The sequence below is a fragment of the Mchenga conophoros genome, linkage group LG13, assembly GCF_057382185.1.
Source record: "Mchenga conophoros isolate Kocher_MC1m ecotype Shallow Benthic linkage group LG13, M_conophoros_male_GT1.1, whole genome shotgun sequence".
Lineage (NCBI taxonomy): Eukaryota > Metazoa > Chordata > Actinopteri > Cichliformes > Cichlidae > Mchenga > Mchenga conophoros.
This window is the reverse complement of record NC_140538.1, coordinates 15,493,484-15,507,554: the sequence shown is the minus strand read 5'-3', so window position 1 is coordinate 15,507,554 and position 14,071 is coordinate 15,493,484. Positions and strand designations below refer to the sequence as shown.

At 39.2% G+C, this 14,071-nt stretch overlaps 1 protein-coding gene across 1 annotated transcript; it reads right to left on the bottom strand.

Annotated features, from left to right (window-relative positions):
- Positions 1–97: 97 nt before the first annotated feature.
- On the bottom strand, positions 98–14,042 carry LOC146561013 (polymeric immunoglobulin receptor-like). The gene is made up of 9 exons (XM_085243181.1): positions 14,009–14,042; positions 13,682–13,690; positions 4,042–4,368; positions 3,563–3,862; positions 3,346–3,382; positions 3,133–3,224; positions 2,984–3,018; positions 1,770–1,844; positions 98–1,111 (listed from the first exon to the last, which is right to left on the bottom strand). The coding sequence occupies exons 1-9, from the start codon at positions 14,040–14,042 to the stop codon at positions 1,046–1,048; spliced, it is 975 nt and encodes a 324-aa protein (XP_085099307.1). The 3' UTR covers positions 98–1,045.
- Between the last annotated feature and the right edge of the window lie 29 nt (positions 14,043–14,071).

Below are 14,071 nucleotides of genomic sequence, written 5' to 3'. Positions count from 1 at the left end.
TGTGTGAAAAGATGCTTCCTGGATGTGTCCCAGGAGAGCTGTTCTGGTCTTTTTACTGGAAAAAAAAAACCCATAGGGGCAGTAGAAGAAGGGTGGATGGAAATCAAACAAAAGCCAGAATCACTATGTGGCATGAAGGTTGTTTTACTTAAAAATTGGCACATTTTGTAATACAATAAAGATGAAGCTACAATGAACACAGAAGTTAATGAATGCTGATGACATACTGTAATGATGACAATAATTAACATGCAATTGTATCGTCCTAATATTATGGACTACATCTAAAACAAACAAATTATGGGAAATGAAATATATTTTATTTTTAGATTGTAACAGTATCACTTAAAAGTAAAGAAAAAATCAATTGACCTATACTGTACAAAAAATAAAAAGCTTCTGAAAAGCACTTGTATATAATATATAAAAATATATATGACATATATATCACTAATTCAGCCTATCTATGATTACAATAGCACTAGTAAATGGTTGGTAAGTGCTGTGTCAGATACAAAAGAGAAATACATAGATTTTAAAAAAAAATAATTTCCTGAGTATGGCTACTAACCACTGAGTTACTATTGAGCTTTTAAAATCTCAGTTTTTGTGTCCAATTCCTATAGAAGCTTGTTTCCACCAGTAAAAAAAAATGTTATCCATAAGTTACATTTCCAGGCTGTCTCAAAAATTTGGCTTGCTCAGAAGTTTGAGCCAGTGACTTGAAATTTTGAGATAACCCAGATATTTGACTTGCCTCTGGGCAAATTTATTATTATTATTTTCATACAAGCGCTACTGCATGCCTCAGTGTGAGGGAAGCACAGATCATCCCGAGTAGAATAAATAACTGGTTTCCTGCATGTTTGCACCGACGTTTGTTCTGTAGTTACCTAGTTATTAGTCTCTGATCAGGGAATGTGACCTGAACTGAGAAATATGGTAAAAAAAAAAAAAAAATCTGATGCCTGAAACACGTCAACTGGGCTGTAGTTAGCAAACAAAGCACAAACTTTATTATAACTCATTTTAAACCATCCAATAATTAGGTGCCTTGAGCTTGGTAGTCAGCCAAAGTGCTGTATGTAACATCTTCTGCGCCTCTTTCAGTCTGTGGGAGAACAGAAGCAAAGATGAGAGTTAGGCAGAATGAGTAAAGATGAGCTAGACCAGAGGATACTGCAACATCAGCTCTTGGAATGCATGCTTAAGTAAGCATGTGATGCTTAAGCTAAAGAGAGAACTATACAGTGTTTATATGTTATGGTCACTTTATTTACCATCTAAATTCAGCATTCATACATGCCAGCATTTGTTAACACTAAACAGCTGATGGCAATGCAAATGCTTTTGCCAGCCCTGATCACAAATTACTAAAAAGGTTTAATCTGATCTAGATGAAAAGAGGAATTATTACCTTTTAGGCTACAGAGAAAAGTATTCAGTCATCTAACTATTTAATATTTCAGTCTAAACAAACAGAACAATAACACTCGCTTATGAATGACTTTTAGTGCAACTGATAAACAAGCGAGTGTCTGCATTCTTTAAGCTTTGATCCTTTTCACAGTAGTGCTACTGATATAGCACTGAAGATTTAGAGTTGAACGTGTTGCTAATATTTACAGTATTTGGTCTGAATTAAAGCAGTGGTCTAGCCACCAGACACACTAAGACTGAGCCATGCTGTTTGTGTGGTGACGATGTAAAAAAAGAACATAAGTTTTAATGTCTGAGAAACATTGTGATACGGAGCTCTTATAACGCACCCTTTGTGTGGTTTGTTGAGTCATAGTAAACACAGAGCTGTATGTCACATCCACATCGCATTTAGCAGTGAAACTCTGAGAAAGAAAGAAGAGACAGATATGAAACAGATCAAAACGACTTTAAACCTTTTTTTATCCAATTACAAGCACGTGTAGTAAAATAAATTACTTGCGTGTAACATTATGTTTGTGAATGTTTATGGCTGTCACTTCTGAACTTTTCTTACATACACTGTTCACTGTATCTTAGTCCCTCTGATAACTGATATCAATATAACATTTTAAAGAGGAACTTTTTTTAACAGTGTGCACTAGACCAAATGTGGCAATTTACTAAGGTTGAGACACTTCACATGAATAGTTCCCTTTCAAGGGGAATATGTGGACTAAGAAGTTAGAGTATGAGATAAGATGTTTTCTCCTTAAAGTTTATTAGCACTTTAAGACTTCCTATCACATTCAAATATTAAATATACATAAATTTGATGGAAGATATGTATTCTTTTAAAAAATGGAATATAAAATGTGTTTTACCCAATACAGCTATTAGATGTGATTTCTTTGTATATCCTTTTTCAAGGGGCAACATCTGTGAATATTTATCAGTCCTATGATCTTTAATAATTATTGGACAAAATCTCCAAACAGAACATACAAGTTTCTTTAATGTTATTAGTAAGTATATCACACATGGAAGCAGAGCAACAGTAAAGTGTAATGTTATTTTTAAATTTACACTCCATACTCTAGCTGGTGTGAAACACATGAAAAATATGATTTCCCACTTCGCTTTACAGTGCCAGTAACAACCGTTAATCACAGATCTTTATTGCAGCAGGATTGGATATAGTCCTTTCCTCTATGTTTGTCACATTTATGTTTCACTTCTGCATCTGCTGCTGTAAATGGGATTCTCCTCACTCTGTAAGTGTTCATTTTTTGTAACTAGGGAACCAAATTTGTTTTCTATGTGTAACAGACGTATACACTTCCCCGTGAGCCTGTGTCCAAAAGAGAAACCGTAATGCAACAGATATCCATTATTAAGGAAGTTATTTACATGATATGATTACCATTTATTCATGTGCTGCAGCTGTATTGCACTACTGCATCTACAAAGAGTACTTGGTTTTTCTTACCAGATTATTCTTGTTCTTAAATAATGAAAAATTAATTAGAAAAAAATGAATTCATAATGAATTAGCATCACATACCAGTGCCGTCCCTGATGATTCTCTTTTGGTCCATTCTGAAAGAGAAACAAGAACTTACTCTCAAAGCGCGACTGCAGTGTCGTCAACATTTAACGTTAAATTATGTAAGAAGAACGAACTGGTTTCATCAACGGTGAGCGCAAACTTACTGGATCCTTTGAGCAAAAACCAAATGACCAAGCTCACTGTTACAAAGAAGATCAACAAAGTCAAAGAGATGATGAGAACTGTTAGGGAACCACTGTGGAATAAAAACAAACAATTATCATTTCCATAGGTCAAAGTTTTCACATAATGGCAATAAATACATAGCGTGTAACCACAGCTGTATAGCTAGTGCATGTCAGTGCAGTCCTTTTGACCTTGATTGCTCATCCTGATCTTTAGTACTTGTTTTATCTGGGAAAGACAATGAATCAATAAACAAAAAAAACTGTGAGATTCAGTGAGGAATGACTGAGGCTACGAGCAAGAACAAACTGAATAATATTTTCTAATATCACATCAAAGCATTGCTAATCATGATGCATGTGGAATATTCATACAAACATATTTCAGGTTCAGAGTTGTTGTACTTACTGGGTGTGAAAGTTTCATTCACAGTTAAATGCACTGGCACCTGGAGGTCTCCTTTATAACATAAATACCATCCGCTGCTCTTTGTGGTCACTCGACTCATGGTGACAGTGAAAACATTGTGGGCACTTTCATTAATGCTCACTCTTGTTCCATCTATTGATCCAGTTGGCTGTGTTACACACTCGCTGCCCAACTTGCACCACTTTATTTTCCCAGTTTGTGTACTGTAAAACTTGATGGTGATGTTTCCTCCATTAAAACCTGTAATATCCTGATGATCCACATAGAAACTGGGTGGACCTTGATGGAGAACAAGTAGTAAGTTGTTACTAGTCTTCTACTTTACATTTATAGCTTCTTGAGCATTTTTTAAAAACATGTTTATCATGACTCACATAATGATTCTAATATTACAACCAAGTCTTTCCTAATATTTTGGCTTATTTGAAATGTACTTGAATGTACTTATGGATTCTTACCCCTGGTGACAGACAGATGAAAATAGACTTTCACATCTTTCCATATCCCAGGAATCTCCACAGCACACCAGTAATGACTGTCCTGATCTGCGTTTAATTTTTTAATAGTCACAGTGAAGATTCTTTGTTTTTTGTCATCAGAGATTGAATATTTTCCTGACTGGCCTGGCTGGTTTGTTTTTACTGCATATGTGCATTCTCGATAATAGTATCCTTTACACAGATATTTAAGATAATTTTCGTACTGGGAGTCATAAAGACATGGGATGGAGATAGATTCTCCAGCTTTCACTGATACTTGACTGACTGTAGTTAAGCTGTGATCTCCTGCAACAAGAACAAATAAAGTACTTTAATGATTATATTTACTTAAACTGGTTATCTTTAATTAGGGCCCGAGCACCGAGAGTGCGAAGGCCCTATTGTATCTGCTCCGTTTCTTATTATTATTATTATTAGGGCCCGAGCACTGAGAGTGCGAAGGCCCTATTGTATCTGCTCCGTTTCTTATTATTATTATTATTATTATTAGGGCCCGAGCACTGACAGTGCGAAGGCCCTATTGTAATTGCTCTGTTTATTATTATTATTATTATTATTATTATTATTATTATTATTATTATTCCGGCAAATGAATTGGCCTTTTGAGGGCCTAAACATGCTCGAAAACTCATGAAATTTTGCACACGCGTCAGGTCTGGTGAAAATTTACGTATTTTAATGTTCTCAGACATGGCCAGGGAAAATTAGCTCAGTAGCGCCACCTAGAAAAATGAAAAATGCGAGCCCCCGGTATGGGTAAGACCTACATATTTGAAAGTCGGTACACCTATATAACGTTGAGAGTCGAACAAAAAAGTCTATTATGGCAATGTCCTAAACCCAACAGGAAGTCCGCCATTTTTGATTGAAGGTGAAATTTTGGGTCTCATTTTACCGTTTCCATGCCTTGTACTTTAACGAACTCCTCCTTGGGATTTGGTCCTATAAACTTCAAATTTGGACAGTGTCAACTACACCCTTGTGCCATGTTAAATTGCGGAGCTTTTGAGTTTTCACAATACTATGAGGCCGTGGCGCCATGGCGAATTTTGATGACTCGCCATGAAAATCTTATTGGCTCTCATTCTGTCATACATGTTCCGATCTGGACCAAAGAGCACACATATGATAAGGCTCCACCCCTGAACATATTTCAACTGCCATATTTGACATCAAGGACAGCGCCACCTAGTGGGAACAGGAAATGTCATGTTTTACACTTTGGGGTACAGTATAGTGATAGTCATCATATTGCACTTGCCACCTCAAAAGCGGTGAATATCACCATCAGTCCCTTGTGATGCTTCAGTGCAAAAATTGTGACTTTAAACTGAACGCCGCACCCTGGTGGCAACGCAGTTCACCATGAAAGATGAAGTGGCTTTTGAGGGGCTTGGAAAGTTTAAAAAGTCTTGAAATTTGGCGCACACCTCCAATGTGGTTAAGGCTTTGTTGTTATGTGATCATTTTCATTGAATATCCCAAAATGGCTCCACAGCGCCCCCTACAAAATTTCAAAATCACAGCCCCTGCTCTGTGTTTTATGTATGAGTCTGAAACCTGGTAAGCTTATAGGAGATATCAAGATGTACAAAAAAGTCTCTTGGAGCAATATCCCAAATCCAACAGGAAGTCAGCCATTTTAAAATTAATGTGCAATTTTGGCAACATTTTCCCCTCTTTTCAGGCATCGTTCTTTGACGAACTCCTCCAAGGGATTTCATCATATTGCACTATTCTTCAGTGTGTGGAATCCAAAGACCTTTGTGTTGTTAAATTGCGAAGCTTTTTACGTTCAGGGAAACGGGGTGGTTATGGCGGCACGTAGACTCTCAATCACTCGCCAAAACGCAGTAATCTGCTGTTACTCAAAAACACAATGTCCAATCTCACCCAAAGGTCACAGGCATAATGAGACTCGAGTTCGGAAATGTTTGTTATGCCATTTGTACATAATGGTTAGAGTGCCACCTAGTGGAACGACTAGCTAATCATGAATGAATGAGTTGAAATGTTAGCTGGTGGTTAAATGCATGAATTCCATCAATGTGACATCGATCGGACGTGCTGGTTTTAGGTGTTGGGCGTGGCTCGACGCGCCGGGGGTGCGAGGGCCCTCATAACGCTGCTTGCAGCTTTAATTATTATTATTATTATTATTATTATTATTATTATTATTATTATTCACCCCAAACAAGGGCCTTTTTGAGGGCCTAAACATGCTCAAAAACTCATGAAATTTTGCACACATGCCAGGTCTGGTGAAAAATTTTGTATTTTAATGGTTTTACTTATGAGCACTGGGAAATGGCTCTAGAGCGCCACCTATGCCTTGTTAAATGCAGCCCTACGACCACATCGTTTCAGCTACATGTATGAAATTTGGCACACATTTGTATCATGCCAAGACGAACAAAAAAGTCTGTGGGCCCATTGACGCAAACCCAACAGGAAGTCCGCCATTTGGAAGAGAAGGTGACATTTTGGCTCTAATTTTGCCATTTCCATGCCTCGAACTTTAACGAACTCCTCCTTGGGGTTTCATTTCATAACCTTCAAATTTGGACAGTGTCAACTACACCCTTGTGCCATGTTAAATTGCGGAGCTTTTGAGTTTTCACAATAGTATGAGGCCGTGGCGCCATGGCGAATTTTGATGACTCGCCATGAAAATCTTATTGCCTCTCATTCTGTCATACATGTTCCGATCTGGACCAAAGAGCACACATATGATAAGGCTCCACCCCTGAACATATTTCAACTGCCATATTTGACATCAAGGACAGCGCCACCTAGTGGGAACAGGAAATGTCATGTTTTACACTTTGGGGTACAGTATTGTGATGGGTGACATCTGCAGCCTCAAATTTCTCCAGGAAAGCCTTAAGGAGTTGGTCTTGGGTTACAGTGAAAACTGTGACTTTTCACGAAAGGGTGTGACCCCAGCAGCATGGCGAACTTTGATGTCACGCCATGAAGAAACAAATTAGTATAACTCAATGAAATCCAGTCTGATCAGTACCAGACTTTACAGGCATGATGTCAGACCCGCCCTGAACAGATTGATATGCCCATTGTCGGAAATACGGACAGCGCCACCTAGTGGCAACAGGAAATGTCATGGCTTTAACTTTGTTGTACTGATTTTCACAGGTTGATCGTGGCCACCTCAAAAGCGGTGAATATCACCATCAGTCCCTCGTGATGCTTCAGTGCAAAAATTGTGACTTTAAACTGAACGGCGCACCCTGGTGGCAACGCGGTTCATCATGAAAGATGAAGTGGCTTTTGAGGGGCTTGGAAAGTTTATAGAGGCTTGAAATTTGGCACACACCTCCAAATGGATGAAGGCATTGTTGTTATGTAACCATTTTCCTTGAATAGCGCAAAATGGCTCCACAGCGCCCCCTACAATATTTCAAAACATCAGCCCCTGCTCTGTGTTTCATCTATGAGTCTGACACTTGGTAAGCTTGTGTAAGATATCAAGGTGTACAAAAAAGTCTCTTGGAGCAATATCCCAAATCCAACAGGAAGTCAGCCATTTTAAAATTAATGTGTAATTTTGACGACATTTTCCCCCCTTTTCAGGTCTCATACTTTGACGAACTCCTCCAAGGGATTTCATCATATTGAAGCATTCTTCAGTGTGTAGAATCTAAAGATCTTTGTGATGTTAAATTGCGAAGCTTTTTCCGTTCAGGGAAACGGGGTGGTCATGGCGGCACGTAGAGTTTCAATCACTCGCAAAAAGCAGTAATCTGCTGTCACTAAAAAACACAATGTCCAATCTCTCCCAAAGGTCGCAGGTGTGATGAGACTCGAGCTTGGAAATGTTTGTTATGCTATTTGTCAATAATGGTTAGAGCGCCACCTAGTGGCATGACTATAATCCTGGTTGAATAAGATGAAATGTTAGCTGGTGATTAAAAGCATGAAATCCATCAATGTGACATCACATCGGACGTGCCGGTTTGAGGTGTTGGGCGTGGCTCGACGTGCCAGGGGTGCGAGGGCCCTCATAACGCTGCTTGCAGCTTTAATTAAAATATTATTCCTTCATGTGATTTCTCTATTATACATCTACTAACATTTGAACATTGGCAAGTATGAAAGTGCCAATAAAAAAACTATTCATTAATTTTATCATTTGCTGTTGAAACACGAGGCAATTAAATTATTTCTATGACTGACCTTTAAGTACAATGAAGAGGAGAAACATGATGAGATGAGCAGCCATGCCTGTGAGTGAATAGACTTAAACCACACAAACCAGTTATGTGGTTTACTGCTAGTTCCTCATGCTGTATTTATACTAGTACTAGTTGCATGATGGTGTCTGCAAGGAAGAATGACAGATATGCAGTGACATTTGAAGTATATGTGAAGGCTGACTGGCCTCAAGAAAGCCAGCAGAAAGATGATTGGACTAGACCAGTGATGTCACAGCCAGCTTGATGACATGGGAAAGTGGAAATGATCTAAAGCTTAGATTAGCTGCCAGTACTTGGGAAGCACACAGATGTGTAACTGAAGATCTTCCTTATTGAACTTACACATCATCACAAAGGGGGAAGAGGCTGGTTACAGAGAGGGGCTGTGGCTGCTGACAGAGTGGTGTGCTGCTAACAATCTGCTTCTAAACACCACAAAAACCAAGGAGGTCATCTTAGACTTCTGTAAGACTGCAGAGGATTATACCCCTCTCTACATAAACGGAGACTGGGTAGAGACGATGGCCTCCTTCTGATTATGATCTCAAATGATCCGTCACAGTCGGAGAATACACGAGTGATGGCAGTGAAGATGATACAGTGTCTTTACTTCCTGCAAATCTTCAGTAAAAACAGACTGAACCAGAAGCTGCTTGTGTCCTTCTACCGTGCCACAATCGAGAGTGTCATTACTTACTGCAGAGGGTCATACACACATCACAGAAGATCATCAGATGCTCTCTGCCCTCTCTGGAGGAGATTGCCACTTCCAGATGCATAGGAAGAGCCAAGAGAGCCCTTGAACAGTTTTGACCTTGTAGTGTGAACTTTCTGTTATGTACAATATATATTTCATATATTGTATTTTTAATTGTTGAATTATTCAATTATTCTAAAACTATATAACATTCATGCTGGTCAAGATCTGCAGCTTCAGCAGTGATTTTCATTTCTCCATGATTTCTCTTCATTATTATGTAACTTAACAAATAATATTATTGCCTTTAGTACTGGCTTCAGAACTGCATCAGTCCCATATAGTTAAGCGTTCAAAGTCTTCTGGAAGTTGAATAATCTGGCACTCAAATAATAAAGCAATATTTACAATACTGAGTTAGCAACAGTTGGAGAAATAACATCCCTTCATATAGAGAATAAACACATTTTTCCACTTCCACAAACAACATGAAACAGATACATCAATCCACTCAGTCATAATTAGTGATTATCGTTCTTATTTCTCTTACATTAAACAGGCAATTACAGAACCCAACACAAAATGGCGCCTTAATCCATCCTTTCTCTACACACTTTATTTCAATAGTTTGATTCATGTAGACTCAGAAATCTTACTGGGGATGAATGACTCAACAGAAATCAGTGCCCGTAGCTTCCCAGTGCCCCCACCAGTTTTCCCAACAGCAAACACACCAACATTGCTGTCCATTGAGTTGTACTGTTCATGTGGTGAAAATGTGTAAAAGGAGCAACACTTCGCTGTGTGAGAAACCATGTGGAGTTCTTTAAACATAGCTTGTGTGTGTGTGTGTTTGAATTACAAAACCACAGAGCTGTATGTCACATTCTCATCACAGTTTGCAAATGACCTCTGGGAAGCAAAGAAAAAACATGAGAGAGGTGAAATGGAAATCAAAACAGAGTTTAAACTTCTTTTGTATTGAATTCTAAGCATATGTAGTAAGATAAATCATCTAAATCACAGACGTTATATTTTATGAAAGTACAAGTACAACATATTCTCTGAAATTTTTTAACTTGATTTTGCTCATCAGATGGCATTCTGGTTCCTATCAATAAATAGTAGTTCTGTCAGCATTAATCTGCAGCCACATGCACACGGTGATCCGCGCTAACTCACTAACGGAGATTTGCCACATTAATGCGGTTATGGCGTTAACGTCATTATAACGAGATTAACGCTGACAGCACTAATAAATAGATAAAAAATAATAAGCTTAATGCAAAATGAATTAGCATGTCATAACAGGGATGATGATAGCCTCTAGGAAAACACAGTGGAATATAAAACAATACAACAAACTAAATGAAATTCATTACAGTTTTGTTTCCTCTTTGTTTTTATTGTCCGTCTGTACATCTAATTCAGGGTCACAGGACATACATTGTTGTAAGTTTACTTTTGGAAACCAACAATTTCTTAAAATACACAACAGAGTAGACCCAGCTATCAGGGTGAACTGTAACAGGCTGGAGTTGGGACCGAAATGCACAACTCAGCAACAAGGGCTATAAAACTCAACAACAGCTTTACAACAAATTACAAAGAAAACAGATCAGGTACAAAATAATTTGAATCTATAACTCTTCTAGGGAAACACAAGGTGTTCAGAAGTGGAGCCGGGGACTGCTATAGTACAGGCTCAGTAAAGAAGTGGACAGTGCTAAACATCAGCACTCTGAGAAGATGCAGCAGCAGATCTCAGACAATGACTCGGCCTCTGTGTGGAAAAGTTTTAGGAATATCACCAACTACAAGCCTAAAACCTCCCACTCCACTGATGACTTGCTTTTGGCCAACACCCTCAACGACTTTTACTGCCGTGTTGATGAGCAATCAAGCAGCCTTCACACCTCCATCAGCCCCAACAATAGAGACACCCTGAACACTCATTACCCCCACTTCCCCCTCTCCCTCCACAAGAAAGCCATCACCATCGTCAAAGACTTCACCCATAACACCCCCCTTCTCACCCCACACCAAGGAGAATTTCACACCACCTTCTCCCACTACAACCCTTCATATTTATGAAGCAGATGTGAGGAAGCAGTTTAAAAGCCTGAATGCTCTGTAAGCTCCTGGCCCAGATGGTGTGTCTACTGCCACTCTCTGTGCAAATGAGCTGGCCCCAGTGTTTTCTGGCATTTTCAACTCCTCACTGAAGGCATGTCATGTACCTGGCTGCTTCAAGTCATCCACCATAGCCCTGTAGCATCTGGACTTCCCTGGAACCTACGCCAAGATTCTGTTTGTGGGCTTCTGCCTTCAACACCATCCTTTCAGACCATCTACAAGGCAAGCTTTCCCAGAGGACTGTGCCTGATCCCATCTGCCGGTGGATCACTGACTTCCTGAAAGACAGGAACCAGCATGTGAGGCTGGGGAAGAATGTCTTGGACTACCGGACCATCAGCACCGGCTCCCCCTAGGGCTGTGTTCTTTCTCCTCTGCTCTTCTCCTTGTACACCAACTGCTGCACCTCCACCCACCAGACTGTCAAGCTAATTAAGTTTGCAGATGACACCACCGTTATCGGACTCATCTCAGACGGGGATGAGTCTGCCTACAGGAGGGAGGTTGAATGTCGGGTGTCCTGGTGCAGCCACAACAACCTGGTGCTGAACGCCCAGAAGACAGTGGAGATTACTGTGGACTTCAGGAAGCACACAGCCCCACTTCCCCCCATCATCCTGACTGACACCCTCATCACCACTGTGGACTCATTCCGCTTCCTGGGCCACCATCACCCAGGAACTCAAGTGGGAGCCCACCATCACCAAGATGTACTTCCTGAGGCAGCTGAAGAAATTCAACCTGCCAACACGGACGATGATGCAATTCTACACTGCAATCATCAAGTCCATCCTCACCTTTTCCATGACCGTGTGGTATGCTGGAGCCACCGTCAGGGACAAACAGAGACTGCAGCGTTTTGTGCACTCTGCTGAGAAGGTGATGGTGGCTGCAGTCTCCCATCTCTGCAGTACAGGTCCTGCAGAGTACACCTCCAGGACACTGGGCATGCAGCTCGGATCACAGCTGACCCTTCTCACCCTGGACACAGTCTGTTTGACCTTCTCCCCTCAGGCAGGAGGCTCTGGTCCATTCGCACCAGAACTTCTCGCCATAAGAACAGTTTCTTTCCCTCTGCTGTTGGACTCATGAACAATAACCACATAACTGTTCCCACCACAAACACATGACCCTATACTGTGTTCTCTGCATCTGTTCCATTTTTGCACCGATCATCACCTGCACACATGTATATATTAATCTGCTTAGCACTTTTAATTCTTATTTTTATGTTTATTTAAGTGTTGTCTTACAGTATGTTTTGCACTAAGCACCACAGCAATTTCCTAATGTTGTAAACCTGCTCAACATTTGGCAATAAAACCCTTTCTGATTCTGAACAGGAAGGACACGGCCATGAAAGATGACACAATGAAGATCAGAGGGAAAATGAGACAGTAAATACAAACACAGGATAAGGAGGGGATGGGAAACAGGTGGGAACACAGCTGAGACTAATCACCAAAAACATGCAAAGCTAAACTAGATACAGAGTATAAATAGTGACGCAAAATGGGAACAGAAACTCAAACTTGACACAGAGACAGAAAGCTAAGCAAAAATAGAAACAAGATTAAGCCAAATATGGAAACACAGAGATTAAAGGAATATTGTAAACCAAACTGAAACCAGGAACAAAAGACCAAATATAGACACTCTAGAATATGAAACCAAAATACAAGGACAATCAAACCAATTAAAATAGAAAAAAAGTCCCCAAAAACTCAAAACCATGACAAAGGTTTTTACATGATGCATAAAGATTCCTTATAAGCCATAAAATAAACATAGTTGTATATGTAGTACAGTCCTTCAGACCTTGGTTTTTCATCCTGATTTCCGGTAAGTGTTTCATCTGTATAAAGAAAGAAATAATAAACAAACAGTGCGATTCAGTGACTCAGGAATGAGTGAGTTTTCTACAAAGGATTTGCAGAGAATGCCAACAATAACAAGTTCTAATTTTATAACAAAACATTAACTGTGCATGAGAAATATTCATGAACACATATTTTAAATTTACAGTTGTTCTTAATTGGTTGTAAGCGTACTATTAACAGTTAAATGCACTGGCAGCTGGAGGTCACTTTCATTAATGCTCACACTTGTTTCGTCTATTGATCCAGACAACTGTGCTACACATTTGCTGCCAGACTTGCACCACTTTATTTTTCCAGTTTGTGTACTGTAAAACTTGATGGTGATTTTTCTCCATTAAACCCCTTAATATTCTTCTTTTTTTTTTTTGCCTGTCCCGTTTAGTTCTTTTACCATCAGAATTATTGGCTAAAGGCAAAGAAAGATGCCCAACGGATTTACTTTACCAAATAGACCATCCCAGCCTTGCCGTATTGGTTTATTTGATTTACCTTTGTTTTTATTGTTTATTTTATTTTCACTTACTACACATGGGACAGACATGACTGGGGGAAAGTAAAGGGAGAAAGAACGAGGTAGGGAAAGAAAAACAGCGGGGAAGAGGAACAGTGATAAAGGGCAAAAAACAAAAAATCAACAAAACAAACAGACAAAACATACATATATCAATCACCTGGATGACCTGTTGAGAAACAAAAAGAGAAAACAAAAAAAGAGCAATATAATAAACAACATCATCATGATAATCTATGTGAATATAACAGTAAATACTAAATATTGAATATTATTATGCAGCCCTATAATAATAGTAATAACCCAGTAATATTCTTGTGATCCACATAGAAACTGGATGAACCTTAATGGAAAAAAGTAGAACTTTTTTGTGTTATTATTCATATATGATTCCTTTTTAACTCCCTCAACACTTGTTAAATGTTTTTACTATAACATGTATAAATGTTGTCTATGAAAGTTGATTATTTGAAATGTCAAGTCTTACCTCTGGTGACAGACAGACGAAGCCTGTCTTCCATGTCTGGTGTTCATGTACCTGAAACTCCAC

Bases quoted from the DNA above. Each gene is read 5' to 3' on its own strand.
- LOC146561013 (XM_085243181.1), bottom strand. From the start codon at position 14,042: ATGGAAGACAGGCTTCGTCTGTCTGTCACCAGAG. The intron at 3,383-3,562 runs GTAAGTACAACA...TGTCTTTCCCAG, and splicing joins GAATGAAACTTTCACACCCA to ATAAAACAAGTACTAAAGAT. The intron at 3,019-3,132 runs GTAAGTTTGCGC...TTTCTCTTTCAG, and splicing joins GTTTTTGCTCAAAGGATCCA to AATGGACCAAAAGAGAATCA.